At 43.7% G+C, this 15,150-nt stretch overlaps 1 protein-coding gene across 2 annotated transcripts in view; it reads left to right on the top strand.

Annotated features, from left to right (window-relative positions):
* FMO1 (flavin containing dimethylaniline monoxygenase 1) overlaps window positions 1-15,150 on the top strand; it is a 46,183-nt gene that overhangs the window by 3,978 nt on the left and 27,055 nt on the right. For both annotated transcript variants that reach the window (XM_061585167.1, XM_061585159.1), the window contains exons 2-3: window positions 8,739-8,876; window positions 14,941-15,129. In XM_061585167.1, coding sequence (XP_061441151.1) covers window positions 8,745-8,876; window positions 14,941-15,129 — 321 coding nt within the window. In that variant the 5' untranslated portion in view covers window positions 8,739-8,744. The remainder of the gene's footprint in view (window positions 1-8,738; window positions 8,877-14,940; window positions 15,130-15,150) is intronic.

Here is a 15,150-nt window from a genome sequence, read left to right as displayed (position 1 = left end):
GTCCAGCCTACTCATTGAAACAGGGTTACATGGTTGTCTTCCTGAATCTAGTGAAATTCAGTGGAATTCTGCTAATGACAAGATTACACTGAGCAGTTACGAGAATTCTGGGGGAAAGTGACCACACCATACTTGAATTCTTGATTTTAACAGAAGCGAAAGCTGAGAGTAGCCATACGCACACCCTGGACTTCAGGAAAGCTGATTTTAATAAACTCAGAACAACTGTAAGTACGGTTCCATGGCCAGCCACCCTAATGAGAAAAGGAGTCCAAGATGCGTGGGAGTTTCTATAAAAGGAAATTCTAAAAGCGCAATGGCAAGCAATTCCAACAAGGAAAAAAGGGGGGAAACAACAGAAGAAGCCAATGTGGCTTCACAAAAAGCTTAGAGAGGACCTGAAAACAAAAAAGGACACATAGAGGAAGTGGAAAGAAGGCCAGGCCACAAAGGAAGAGTACAAGCAGGTATCACGGAATTGCTGGGATGGTGTCAGCTGAGAATGAGCTGAGGCTAGGACAGATGCTAAAAGCAACAAAAAGCTTTCTTCAGGTATGTCCATAGTAAAAGATAGAGAAAAGAAATGGTGGCACAGCTACTCAATGAGGATGACAAAATGATAACATGACAAAGAAAAGGCAGAAGTGCTCAATTCCTACTTTGGCTCAGTCTTCTCCCAAAAAAGGATCTGTGACCCTCCTGGGAAAGATCAAGTAGAAGGGGCAGGATTGGAGCTTGAGATTGATAGACAAATGGTCAAGGAATACCTAATCACTTTGAACGAGTTCAAATGTCCAGGGCCGGATAAACTGCATCCTAGAGTATTGAAGGAACTGGCTGAAGAACTCTCAGAACCTCTCTCTATTATCTTTACAAAATCGTGGAGGACTGGTGACATGCTGGATGACTGGAGGAGAGCTAATGTTGTCCCTATCTTCAAAAATGGCAAGAAGGAGGAACCGGGGAAGTACAGACCAGTCAGCCTAACATCAATCCCTGGAAAAATTCTAGAGCAGATTATAAAGCAGTCAATCTGTAAGTATCTTGAAAGCAATGCAGTGATTACTAGGAGCCATTATGGATTTGTGAAGAACAAATCCTGCCAAACTAATCTCATCTCATGTTTTGATCTGGTAACCTCCCTTGTAGACTGTAGGAATGCTGTGGACATAATATATCTCGACTTCAGCAAAGCTTTTGACAAAGTGCCCCACGATATTCTGATTAGCAAGCTAGCTAAATGTGGGCTGGATGGAACAACTATCAGGAGGATCCACAGTTGGTTCCAGAATCATACTCAAAGAGTGCTTATCAATGGTTCCTTCTCAAACAAAGTTGGGGGGCATAGCTAATACCGTGGAAGACAGAAACAAAATTCAAAGGGACCTTGATAGGCTGGAGCATTGGGCTGAAAACAACAGAATGAAATTCAACAGGAATAAATGCAAAGTTCTACACTTAGGAAAAAGAAACCAAATGCACTGTTATAAGGTGGGGAATACTTGGCTCAGCAATACAACATATGAGAAGGATCTTGGAATTGTCGTTGATCACAAGCTGAATGTGAGCCTACAGTGTGATGTGGCTGCAAAAAAGGCAAATGCTATATTAGGCTGCATTAACAGAAGTATAGTTTCCAAATCACGTGAAGTACTAGTTCCCCTCTATTCAGCATTGGTTAGACCTCATCTTGAATCATGTATCCAGTTCTGGTCTCTGCACTTCAAGAAGGATGCAGACAAACTGGAACGGGTTCAGAGGAGGGCAACAAAGATGATCAGGGGACTAGAAGCAAAGCCCTATGAGGACAGACTGAAGGAACTGGGCATGTTTAGCCTGGAGAAGAGAAGACTGAGGGGGAGATATGATAGCACTCTTCAAGTACATGAAAGGTTGTCACATAGAGGAGGGCCGAGATATCTTCTCGATCGTCCCAGAGTGCAGGACACGAAATAATGGGCTCAAGCCAGATTTTGACTGGACATCAGGAAAAACTTCCTAACTGTTAGAGCCATACGACAATGGAACCAATCACCTAGAGAGGTAGTGGGCTGTCTGACACTGGAGGCCTTCAAGAGGCAGCTGGACAGCCCTCTGTCGGGAATGCTTTGATTTGGATTCCTGCATTGAGCAGGGGATTGGACTCGATGGCCTTATAGGCCCCTTCCAACTCTACTATTCTATGATTCTATGGGCACAGCTTTAGGTTGACCATTACACATTAATGAAGAATCTGGGAACATCAAAAGACAACTAAGAGAGAACCAGCTGATTTTCCATATCAGTCTTGCTCTAACCCACCAACCCATAGTAAACATTTCTGGAAGTGTGTCTTTGGTCAGGTGACTAATGGGAAGGAGTCTGAGCTGGATTTCATGGGGAAATATTAGGTATAATAATTTACAGGTTATACCTTCAGCTTGGGAATGGAACTGTATAATCGTAGAGTTGCATGCGGCCTATAGCCATCATGTATAGGACATCCTATACATGTATAGGACATCCTATACATGTATTAGTGTGTGTGTGTGTGTGTGTGTGTGTGTGAGTAGGTGCAGATGTGGGTGCTGCAGATTCTGTGATGTTATTGTGTCATGATCTCGAGAACTGTCAGTCATTCCCCTGATGTGCATCAGTTATTGAAGGGAGGGAGTTAACAACACCTTAATATCCTTCTTGTACTGTGTCACTAATAAAGGCAGAGCCAGTGGGTAACCTGCCTCATTGCCCCAACTACCTTGCCTTTTAAAGTAAGCATTGTAAGGTGTACATGGTCCTAGGAACATCCCATCCTCTTTCAAGGCCACCAGGAATGCAAGAGGCATCTGGTGTGGCAGTACATTGGCTTTCCAGTCCTCCTTAACCTATTCCTCAAAGCCTACCACTGTGCTGGCTGGTTGGCCTTTGAATTTCCTCCCTTCACCTTGTTGACAGGAAAAGAATTTGCTTTCACTGAGTTACCGCCTCTCACTCCCATTACCGAGGGAGTAACATCCTAAGGTCAACAAATCTACGTTTTATGTGTGTGATTCTGTTGCATTTGTTTTTAAATTGAATATTACCCTGGAAGTCCTGTTACTGAAGGGTGGTTTTATGAATTGACTAAATAAGCTGAATGAATAGATAAATAATGTTTACTCAAAACTAAGCCCAACTGATTTTAACGGAACTTATTCCCAAAAATATGTATAGGATTGTACCATAAACTTATTACATGAAGGGAGATTTCAGGGAGGGGAACTGAAGAATGTATTGGCTAACAGCCTAGAGCCTGAGCTCTGTGTGTGTGAATCTTGCCTGAAGTAGTACACCTTTTCCCTGGATATAATCCCACTGAGATGCTAGGTTTAGGAAAACAATTATTATAGGAAATACACACTTGATAGAAAATGAGTTCCTGGTTCTAACCAACTAAGGGACCACCCAGACCACACCTAACCACAAAATCCACGTTTTCCATATTCGGTTGGTGGCCTCAAGATCCATACATATATAAATCCATGTGATTGGATTTATATTGTGAAAACCCCATTTTCAAGCATCCTTACATGTGGGCTTTTTTGGGTCTAAATAGCTTTAGGATTGGCCATTCCCCTAAGTCCACCCCTTTTCAGTGATTGGTGCATAACGGCCGTTTGCTTTTCACACACTTTTTTGGAAGAGTGCAGAAATGTATATCTTTTTTTAACTTCCCAAGCATGTGCAGGTTTGTGTATATGCAAAAGGGCAACATTAATGGATACACACGCACACACCCAGTGCGAGCAAAATAAACATCTGGGCTGTTACATATAACTGCATACTAAGGATGGGAGCTGCTGGTTACTCTCCATTCCATCAAATTTGTGAATTTGTCGAACTGGGAAACAAATCCCTTTCCATATTCGATTGTTTCCTGCTGTCTCCTGCTGTTACCATTTTGAAAGGGCTCACCTTCTGCCCAGTGCTCCCACCAAATCTCCTCTTCATGCCTCCTCCTAGATCCTCCACTGCCCGCTATGGAAGAAAGTAAGAGATCGTCTGTCATTCAGTTTCAAGTTAGCAAAGGGAGGTCCCAGATTACACTCTGTGTGTGTGTGAGAGAGAGAGAGGGGGGGGGACTCCCCCTCTCTCATCCCCATCAGCTGCTGGGCAGGAAAAGAGAGGCTTTGCCTACTGCTGGATCAGCTGCAAGATCAATGCCACATTAAAGTACTAGAGCTTGCTCCTCTCTCCCCCCTTTCCTCCTATCAGCCCAAGGAAGCTCAGTTAAAAACCTCCTCCTTTAAGCTCTGTGTTTTCAGTGAATTGTTTGCATAATATTGCAAAATAGCTTTTAAATGGAAATATTATTCATTAAACATTTGATTTTATGTTTGATTGCAATTTTTTTAAAAAAAAAAACACCAGTGTGATACAGTTACAGAAGCCAGGAGGAGGAAGTACCCCCATTCAGTATCAGAAGCAGGAATGAACTGTGAGAAAGGAGGAGGTGGCATGGACAGAGGGTGGATCCAACTTCAGTACCAGAAATGCAACTGGCTATTAAGGGGGAAGGAGACAGGGGCCTTAGCCCATAACGGAGGAAAGCCCATGGGCTGCTTATTGCAGGAAAGTCCATGACATTGCATCCGAGCTTAAAGACATTAATGCAATTTATTATTGATACAGGAAAGAATATCAGTTTTTTGGTGGTATTTCTAATGTGGATTTGTGATTATGAAAATCTGTACTAGCTTGCAACATCATATGGATGATGGTGAATTAATGAGGACAGAAACCAATAACATTGCAGATTATATAGTCATATGGACGGGCCCTAAGTTTGGAGATACAAAGAGCCATGCCTGCTCTTTGCTTTCTTTTACTGGAGTGACAGAGGCTATGAAGTGAACACACTAGTTGCCAGTACAAAGTATTTCCGTTAGCCACACCTGGAGGGGGAACAGGTTGATCTGCTGATCAGTTGCAAAATCTCTTTGAAGCTGAATTAAAACAACAACACTCAAACTGCTCCCAGATGCACTGGTACCTGCAGAACAGTGAGTGTGTTTCTACCCAAAGAGAGGGAAAAAGCAAAGGTGTCTCCTCTCCCAAAGTGAGACAGAGGAGGAATAGTTAGTTTACATCTGAAGGAAGGTCAGCCACAGGTTAGCCTCCCAGCACTTCCAACAGAATGCATATGCTGAAACTGCAGTTTAACTCTTGTTGGATAATCGGACAGGGAGGACCTCACCTCAGTTGTCTATGCTCTGGTAACCTCTCGATTGGATTACTGCAATGCGCTCTATGTAGGGCTGCCTGTGAAGATGGTTCGGAAACTCCAGCTTGTGCAAAACGCGGCGGCCAGGCTGATAACGAGGACCAGGCGGTCTGAACATATAACACCTGTTCTGGCCCGCTTGCACTGGCTACCTATATGTTTCCGGGCCAGATTCAAAGTGTTGGTTTTAACCTATAAAGCCTTATACGGCGTGGGACCACAATACCTCCTGGAATGCCTCTTCCGATATGAACCTGCCCATACACTACGTTCAACATCGAAGGCCCTCCTCCGAGTTCCGACTCATAGAGAGGCTCGGAGGATGGTTACAAGAACCAGGGCCTTCTCAGTGGTGGCCCCCGAATTGTGGAATAGTCTTCCCGTTGAGGTGCGCTTGGCGCCGACGTTGCTATCTTTTTGGCGCCAAGTTAAAACCTTTCTCTTTGCTCAGGCATTTTAGTTTAATATGTTCAAATTGGTTTTAGATTTGTGGATTTTTATATATGTTTTTGTACTGATTAATGTGATTTTATTGTATGTACTTTCTGTTGTACACCGCCCAGAGAGCTATGCTAGTGGGGCGGTATAAAAATTTAACAAATAAAATAAATAAATAAATGAAATAAAATAAAATAAATAAACATAAAAATCACAGAAAATAGAGTGGGTCCTAAAAAGATACATTTCAGGTGTCAAAGGCCAGGGTAAAGAGGTGCGTCTTCAGCATCCACCTAAAGCTGTACAGTGAGGTTGCCAGATGCACCTCAGTGGGGAGAAGTTCCACAACTTAGGGGCTGCCACAGAGAAAGCCCTCTCCCTAGCCACTCCCCCCTGCACTTCTGAGGGTGGTGGAACTACCAAGAGGGGCCCCTCCGCCAATTTCAACATCCAAGAGGGTCTGTAGGAAGGAAGGAGGCAATCATTCAGATACTTGGGACCTAAGTTGTTTAGGACTTTAAATATTAGGAGCACCTTGAATTGTGCCCAGAAACGAAGTGGCAACCAATACAGCTATTTTAAAACAGGGGTTGTATGAGTTCTAAATTGAACCCCAGCCAGTAATCTGGCTGCTGCATTTTGGACCAGTTGAATTTTCTGAGTTGTCTTGAAGGGGAGCCTCATGTAGAGCACATTGCAATAATCCAATCTGGAAGTTACCAGAGCATGGAATACTGTGGCCAAGTCATTTTTGTTGAAAAGGAGTTGTACCTGGTGAACCAGCTGTAGCTGGAAAAAGGCACTCCTAGCCACTGAGGCCACCTGAGCCACAAGTGACAATGTTGGATCCAAGAGAACCCCCCAGCTGAGGACCTGCTCCTTCCAGGGGAATGCAACCCCAGCCAGAACAGGCAGTCTCCCCACCTCCTGGACATGAAAACTCTGGATACATAACTTCTCTGTCTTTTCAGTATTCAGCCTTAGTTTATTGGCCCACATCCTGTCCATCACTGCCTCCAAATACCAGTATAACACCTCAACTGCCTCTCCTGGTTCAGAGTTGGGTATCATTTGCATATTGATGGAATCTTCTGATGACAGCTCCCAGCGGCTTCATATAGATGTTAAATAGCATGAGAAACAATATGTAACCCTGTGGAAGACCACACAACAGTTCCCATGGTGCTGAACAGTGCATCGCATAACTACCTTCTGGAAGTGGCTTGAAGCTGGACTGCCACCACCTTCTTGAGCAGCTTGCCCAAAAAGGGGGTAAAATGAAGTCCAATAAATTTTAAAAAGTTAGGAGGAACAAACTCCTCCACAGAATTTCTGTGGGAAGAAGTATCAGATTTGAAAAAGGTCTGGGCATACTATTTCCCATCCCTAACCAAAACTCAGAGGTTTATCTTGAGAACTAGAAATTGGGAGAAAACCAAAGCATTGTAAGCATGGATGCCTTGAACTATTCTCACATTGACTAGAACATAAGAGCCTTCATTGAGAAGACCAAGGATACATCTAGTCGGCATCCTTGTTTCCCATAGTGGCCAATCAAATGCCTTCAGGAACCCCTTTGTCTGTCTCCAGCGTGTGATTCGCAGCTCAGTTCTGTAGCTCAGTGTGCTATCCACCAAATGAACCTCCTTCTTCCAGCACAGCACCACATCAAGTGACATTGTTTTAGCACCCCTCCTTGGTGCTCCTGCATTAGCAGAGTACAACTTGTGCTGCAATAGTGGTGAAGCTAGTGTGGTATACTGCAGAGATTGGTAGTCCACCAGAAACTGCTCAATGGTCTACTGGTGGACCATGCTCTGTTTTCTGCTCACTGTTGTTATCATGTACAGAGTGATGGATTTAGGAAAGAGACTTTGTATGACTCCACCACCCTTAGCCAGGAAGTATGCTGAGAGCCCTGGAGCAGCTGCTATCTTTTACCCAATCCCACCAAACAACACGGGGTCACAGTCTCCTGAGAGCTTTTTAGCCATTCTATATAGTGCCAAACTGGTACTGCCTTGAGCTCAACTTTAACAAGAGCAGAGGGTGGGGAACCTTGACAAACACACAGGGCAGTTTAAAAAGCAGTACTGAAAGTCCACCTTTGCCATACATTAGCTCCAATTTACATTTATGGGGAATATTGTATAAGTAGGCAGTACCCAGGTCTTTCTTCTTTCTCAGTTCAGTCACTAATAAGGTTAGAATTACTAGCAGGGTTGCCACCATTTAGTTGCTGTGCTGCACATTTTATGGGCCGTGTCATTTTATGGATTGTATGCATTCTTTTTATCTTATTTGACTATGGTGTCAGTCATTTTGGGACTCCTGCACTGAAGGGAGCATCTAGATACCAAGGTGTGCAGTAAATATTTACTTTCTCTGTTTAGAAGGTAAGTTGATAAAATGCATATTTACTGGTGAAAGGACCTCTGGGTCATGAGTACTTTAGCCAATATACTTGACATATTTTTAAGTCAACAAGTCTGAATAAATCATACACAAGAACTCAAAGGCCTGCACTCAAGTTATTTTTTTCATGGAGGAAATTCCATGTGGCTGGGAACAATCAGTTTTCAACCTGATATGCAAATCTTTCAGTGTTCAGGCAAAATAACTGAATATGGATATAGGATTTATTTAATAACAATGACAGTGATATTTTCAGCAGAGGAAGATGTGTAAACTGGCAAAAATATCTGCCTACAAAGTGACTGTTCAAGAGAGTGGTAGCTACTGAATAGCTCATCCTAGTATGTTTGCGTATTTGCAGCACTCTCACTTATGTCAACTTGATGAATCTGCCAATGATACATCAGATATTCATGCACTGGGTACTTAGAAAGAATGCTTTAAGCTAAATCATAATATGCCAATTATGCATCCAGTCCATTGTGTACATATGTTCAAGTATGCTTCAGAATGGGGCTTTAAAGGTGTGGTTTAAAATCTTAATACTCATCTAGAAAGGTCTGACCAATCCACACAAGTTCAGCACAGCAAATTCACCCTTTTAAAAACATTCTCTGTCTGGCTTTGTTCTTTTGTGCCTCAGGAGACCATGGCCAAGAAAGTTGCCATTGTTGGGGCAGGTGTGAGTGGACTGACTTCCATCAAATGCTGCCTGGACGAGGGACTGGAACCAATCTGCTTGGAGAGAAGCGATGACATTGGGGGAGTGTGGCGACTTACAGTAAGTTGGGGTATGGAAATGTGGCTTGACCTCTGAATAGGGTTGTTCAACTGTGTAAAGAGGCAACTGCATGTTTGGGCTATTTAAGACTGGTTCATCATCAATAATAATCATAATGAATAAAGTAATTAAGGTAAATCCTCTGTAAATTCTGATGACAAATATTCATCATATTCCTGTAAATAGTTTCAAAATACTCACCAAATATTTAATATTTGTATCTGGCAACTTTTATCATTCTTTATTTAAATAATTACAATATCCAATAAGCATATTCTAATATATAAAGCCTACGAAAGAAAAATATTATGAAATGCCGTATATTCTGGCGTATAAGACGACTGGGTGTATAAGACGACCCCCAACTTTTCCAGTTAAAATATAGAGTTTGGGATATACTCACCGTATAAGACTACCCCTGCTTATGACATGCAGGTACTTAGCAGGAAAACTGTCCCTTATAAACATAAGGCTGTTTGTCATCAAACATGTAAACATAAAACAGTGCAAGTGGATTAAACTTTTCCTAATTCACTCTAAAGCTGAAAGGAAGGATAAGACAATAAACCCATGGGAGCTGCCATGCTGTTTGTTTTCTAAGCTGACAACCAAACTGGAACTGATGATGATAGGAGGAAGATAACAAACAATAGAGAGAGAGCAAGTGCTGGGCAAGTCCCTGGTGAGTTAGCAACGCCCATCATAACTGCAAGCTACGGTATTTTTACAGGTTTTGCTGTAAAATGGCGGCCGTATGTTAACAAACTGGGGGAAGGGCTGCCCAGCGCAGTCTCGCAGTGGGAGCTGCGGGGCCGATAGTCGCACTGGCGGCTGTAAAAAGCCTAAACAAGGGACGGCCGGGAGAAAACTATGACAGGAAAGTCAGCAGGAGGCAAGCCGCTGCCGCCGTCGGGTGCAGAGCTCTCCGTGGTGAGATTAAAGTCACGGAGAAAAACTCGTTAATGGGAGAGAGAGAGAGAGAGAGAGACGCAGTAGCAGGCTCCCGTGAGGCAGTACCCAGGCAGGCTAAAATTAGATGGCGGGGGAAAGGCAGGGAGCCGCAGCCGCAAGCTCCCGCCTGGGAAAGAACCGCAGCCGCGATCTCTCCAAGGGCTCCACAGAGCGCGGCTCGAGGCAGCCCAGTGCAGGAAAACCACTGCGGGAGAGTCAGAGCCGGGAGCTCCCGATGGATGCGACAGATCCCAGGGGGAAAGGCTCAAAAACGGCCAAAAACGTAGAGAACCGCAGCCGCGGTCTCTGTAGGGGCCGTAAGACAAACAACAGGGAGCAGACGTCTGAAAGGAAATAAACTCAAAGGAGTGGTTAAACAAATGAGTAGTTAAACACAAGACCAGGGAAGGAAGGACTTGGGAGACACACAAGTAACACTAGGTCCGTACCCAGTCAGAACAAATATACAAACAAACACGAAAAAACTTAGCTAAATGCTACGCTATAGAAATTCCAATCTTGTTTGTACGAAGGCAAGAATGAACTGGAGAGTGGGAGGGGCCTGACCCCCCCTAGTCTTGACTTCAAAAAACATTCTTGCCTTCGCACGATAGGTGGAGCTACAACCCACCATATGTGGCGACCGCAGATTCTCCAGTCCGGCTCGGAAGTTTCAGCACCCGCCCCATAAGACGACACCCGGCGTATAAGATGACCCCCGACTTTTGAGAAGATTTTCCTGGGTTAAAAAGTCATCTTATACGCTGGAATATACGGTAGATCAACCATCTAAAATGGGCATCAATCCTTCCTTCTTATGACATTTTAAATGTGTACACAAAAATTCTTTTCCCTGTGAGGTTATTGTTCCAATAAAATAATCTATGCTTTTGTTGTGCTGGCACATGCCCCTGTTCCTACATGTATTCATGTCATCATTTGAGGAATATCCATTTCTGGACCTCTTGCACAGGGCTGGACATGCCTATCTGTCTCTCACAGGGAGGGAGCTTCTTCCACCCGCCCGTTCACTGGCTCCGTCTCTCCTGTCTTGCGTCTTTACAGGCTGCTATGCGCGCACATGGCTGCCATCAACTAAGATGGTGCCGGAGGCTTCAGCCCCTTAGGGAAACCTCAGCCACCATCTTGGTTAATGGCAGACCTGCCTGCGCAGCTGCAGAAGATAGGAGAGATGGGTAGGTGGAGCCAGCAAATGGGCAGGGGGAAGAAGCTCTCTCTCTGCGATCCGCGGCAGCTACTCTGCCACGGATGGCGGAAAAGGAGCAGTACTCCTCCCCCACCCTATCGAGAGGCCCCTCAGGGCCCTCTGTGGCTCCAGAGGCCCTCGGTCAGGGCCCCACCTGGCCACCCTTTGGGAATGGCCCTGCATGCACACCATACCGAATTCTGGCCTGCATCAACCTTCATTGGATCCTTTCAATTGTGGCTCAGTTTGCTTGGTAGCAACCCAGTGAAACAGAGAGTGCAGCATAACCTCGGGGGGGGGGGATCACAAGTTGTAACTAAAATGAATACACCAGTTAATTGGTGTACAAAACTGAATGATATTATGAAATAATAAACTAATAGGAAATAAAACAAAGATAATACTTGAAATTACAGCAATTTAAATTAGCTTAACTATTTTGAAGCAACATGAGGGAATGAAGTAATTATCGAACTATTCCTTTAATATCCCATGCAAGTAAAGTAATGCTCAAGAGCGAGAAATGCCAGATGTCCAAGCTGGATTTAGAAAGGGAAGAGGCACCAGAGATCTTATCGCAAACATACGTTGGATAATGGAACGGACCAAGGAATTTCAGAAGGAAATCACCCTGTGCTTTATAGATTAAAGCAAAGCCTTTGATTGTGTAGATCATGAAAAACTATGGAATGCTTTAAAAGAAATGGGGGTACCACAGCATCTGATTGTCCTGATGTGCAACCTATACTCTGGACAAGAGGCTACTGTAAGGACAGAATATGGGGAAACCGAGTGGTTCCCCATTGGAAAGGGTGTGAGGCAGGGGTGTATTTTATTACCCTATTTGTTTAATCTATATGCTAAACATATCATACAGAAAGCGGGATTGGACTAAGATGAAGGAGGTGTGAAAATTGGAAGGAGAAATATAAATAATTTAAGATACGCAGACAATACCATACTACTAGCAGAAACCAGTAATGATTTGAAATGAATGCTGATGAAAGTTAAAGAGGAAAGCACAACAGCAGGACTACAGCTGAACATCAAGAAGACTAAAGTAATGACAACAGAAGATTTATGTCACTTTAAAGTTGACAATGAGGACGTTGAACTTGTCCAGGATTATCAATACTTTGGCACAGTCATTAACCAAAATGGAGACAATAGTCAAGAAATCAGATGAAGGCTAGGAGTGGGGAGAACAGCTATGAGAGAACTAGAAAAGGTCCTCAAATGCAAAGATGTATCACTGAACACCAAAGTCAGGATCATTCGGACCATGGCATTTCTGATTATATGGTCCTCCCAATTTCCTCCAGCCCTACTCTTTGACTTTAGGTTTTAAGTTTCTTTTGTTTTAAGTCAACGAAAAAGCATAGTTAGCAATCCAGATGCTTAGGCCCTTGCAGGCCTTAAAGAACTTCCACTTAAGTGAAGTGTGTGGAGCAAGGCAGACAGAGGCAGGCCAGAAAAAAGAAAAAGTAATCCAAAAGGCAAATCTCCCCCCTCCCCCAAGAAAACTAACTACCCCCAAAATTGAATACAGCTTTTATATGAACCAGCAGGCTGGATCAGGACAGGAGGTTGGAAATATCCAATAATTTCTACATTAATTTTAATAATTGTGGTGAATTACCATAATCAGGCTTGGAACGGACAAAGGTGAGTACCTGAGAGGCCTGCTTTTGTGATTTTCCATGCAGGCACCTTGGCCCAGTTTTTTGGCTTGCATAAATAGGTTATTCTTTTAGACTCTTTTATTTTGTCTTCACGCTGCTATATACCAAAGCTCCTTATCAGGAGTTCTTCTGCTGGCAGCAGTGAGTGACAATGCTTGCAGAACTCTAGCCAAAAATGACACAGAGAGCACAAAAGTGTCATCCATCTTGTTTCGTCATGGCTTCATCGTAGCTGCTCTTTTCTGTCCATTCACTTTTAACATGGCTGCTATATGCAAACCTAAGAGGGATTGAATTAACAGCCCTCCAAAAAAATATCTGTTCAGGCTAACACCTAATTGTATTCTGACAAATGTGTAGGGCAGTACAATATCTCAGAGGTCTCCTGCTCCCCTGGTGCATTCACTATAGCTGCCCAATTTCCCTGCTTTTTAAAGTTTGATAGAAATATCTGTGGGCTATAGGTACATTCTTAAACCATACAGTTTTTTGCCTATTAGTGAATTTCTCTGCTTTTTAATCCAGGAGGTAAGAAATGGGATCCTGTGCAAGTTTGCTGAGAATGGATTGTGCATGCTTGTTGAGTTCAGTGGGATTTATTCCCCAGCAATCATGCTTAGGATAGGTGAAACTGACCATGAGGGGGAGGGGAGGAGGGGGAGGGGGCAAAGGAAGAGGGAGGCGAGGGCAGGCCTGATCATTTGCATGCCTATAGAATTCAATGGTATTTACTCCCATGCAATCATGCTTAAGATAGGTATAAAACTCACCATGGGGAGGAAGAGGGGAGGGGGAAGGAGAGCATTGGGGGGGAAGGGAGGGAGGGGCAAAGGAAGGGAGAGGGAAGGGGCAAGAGGGAGGTGATAGGGAGAAGGGAGGGTGAGTTTGATCATTTGCGTACTTTTTTGAGTTCTGATGTCCCTGGCCACATCCACACTAGGCCTTTATTTCACTTTGGACAGTCATGGCTTCTCTCAATACAGTGCACACATCTATCCCAGCGCCACTATGACCAATGTACTCCTATGGGATCTTTCTAAACACTTTCAACAACTTATCCAAGTATAAAGCCTAAAGATTATTTCAAAGGATCCAAACTAGAAGGACCTTTCACCTGTCGAACTGCAGCTGAGACTGCCAACCCTTGCAGAGTAGGTACGTTATTAGAGGCTATCCTTATTTCATCCACCCTATTCAAAGGAGCAGGTGACCAAATAACGCCTTGTACGCATAAGCCCATTTATACTTGGATATTCCTTATGTCACCTGTTCCATTTCTGGTCCTCATGCTTGCAGGAAGGTAAAATATTAAAACTCGAAATGGATGAATGAATGAAACTTTATTTTTACCCGCCCTTTTTCCAAACTGGAACTCAGGGCGGCTTACAAATAAATCTGTGCCCCTGGAGCATGCTGAAAGTAGGCATCTCTCACACATGTAAATAGCTACAGGTTCACCCAGTTTTGCCAGTTTTCCTCGTTGGGCACATCTTCCAAGGGGTCCCGCAGCAAAAAAGGAAAATGGGAAGAAGCAAATAGAGGAAGCAAAGGACCTCCAAGAAGGAGTACAGAAAGCAAACCAAGATCTGTGTTGTTGCTTTGGTTACCTTTTCCCTTCCTGCATTACCTGTGGATTGGGAAAATCCATATTAAATGAGGGGGAAGTGTGGGTTGCCACTTGGATGGAAATGGACTGCCTTCAAGTCGATTCCAACTCATGGCGACCCTATGAATAGGGTAAGCAGTATCCAGAGGTGGTTTACCATTGCCTTCCTCTGAGGCAGTGACTGGCCCAAGCTCACCCAGTCAGCTTCATGGCTGTGTGGGGGTTCAAACCCTGGTCTCCCAGGTCGTAGTCCAACACTTTAACCACTATGCCACACAATGCAAAAAACATGCCCACAAGGGATGCACTGTATCCACCTTAAACAGCCATGTGTACACATGCTAAGAAACAGAGGGATGGATCTCTAACAGAATTCTTAACATCCTCACCAGTTTCTAGCATTATTTTGGGCAAAGTAGGTATGCCTGTCGTTCCTGATCTTCTGGCACTGCATTTGGCTGCATTTGATGTGATGGAAGCCACTGTTCTGGTAATTCTGGGTCTCTTGTAATACAATATGCACAGTATTTAGTATGTGAGGCAGAATGTGTCTTGATTTCTGCCTAAAAAGGCAATTGATAAATAATGAGAAACATTCTTATGATATTGTATGGATAGGAGTATGTTGAGGAGGGAAGAGCCAGCCTCTACAAATCATTGGTCACCAACACCTGTAAGGAGATGTCAGCCTTCTCAGACTTGCCATATTCAGAAGATTTTCCAGTGTTTTTACCACATGCCATGCTCCTGGAATATCTGAGGATATATACAAAACATTTTGATCTTCGGAAACACATTCAGTTCAAGGTAAGATTTTAACATTTGAGA

Source organism: Rhineura floridana, chromosome 1 (assembly GCF_030035675.1).
Source record: "Rhineura floridana isolate rRhiFlo1 chromosome 1, rRhiFlo1.hap2, whole genome shotgun sequence".
NCBI classification, from domain to species: domain Eukaryota; kingdom Metazoa; phylum Chordata; class Lepidosauria; order Squamata; family Rhineuridae; genus Rhineura; species Rhineura floridana.
This window is presented reverse-complemented; position numbering and strand designations above follow the sequence as displayed.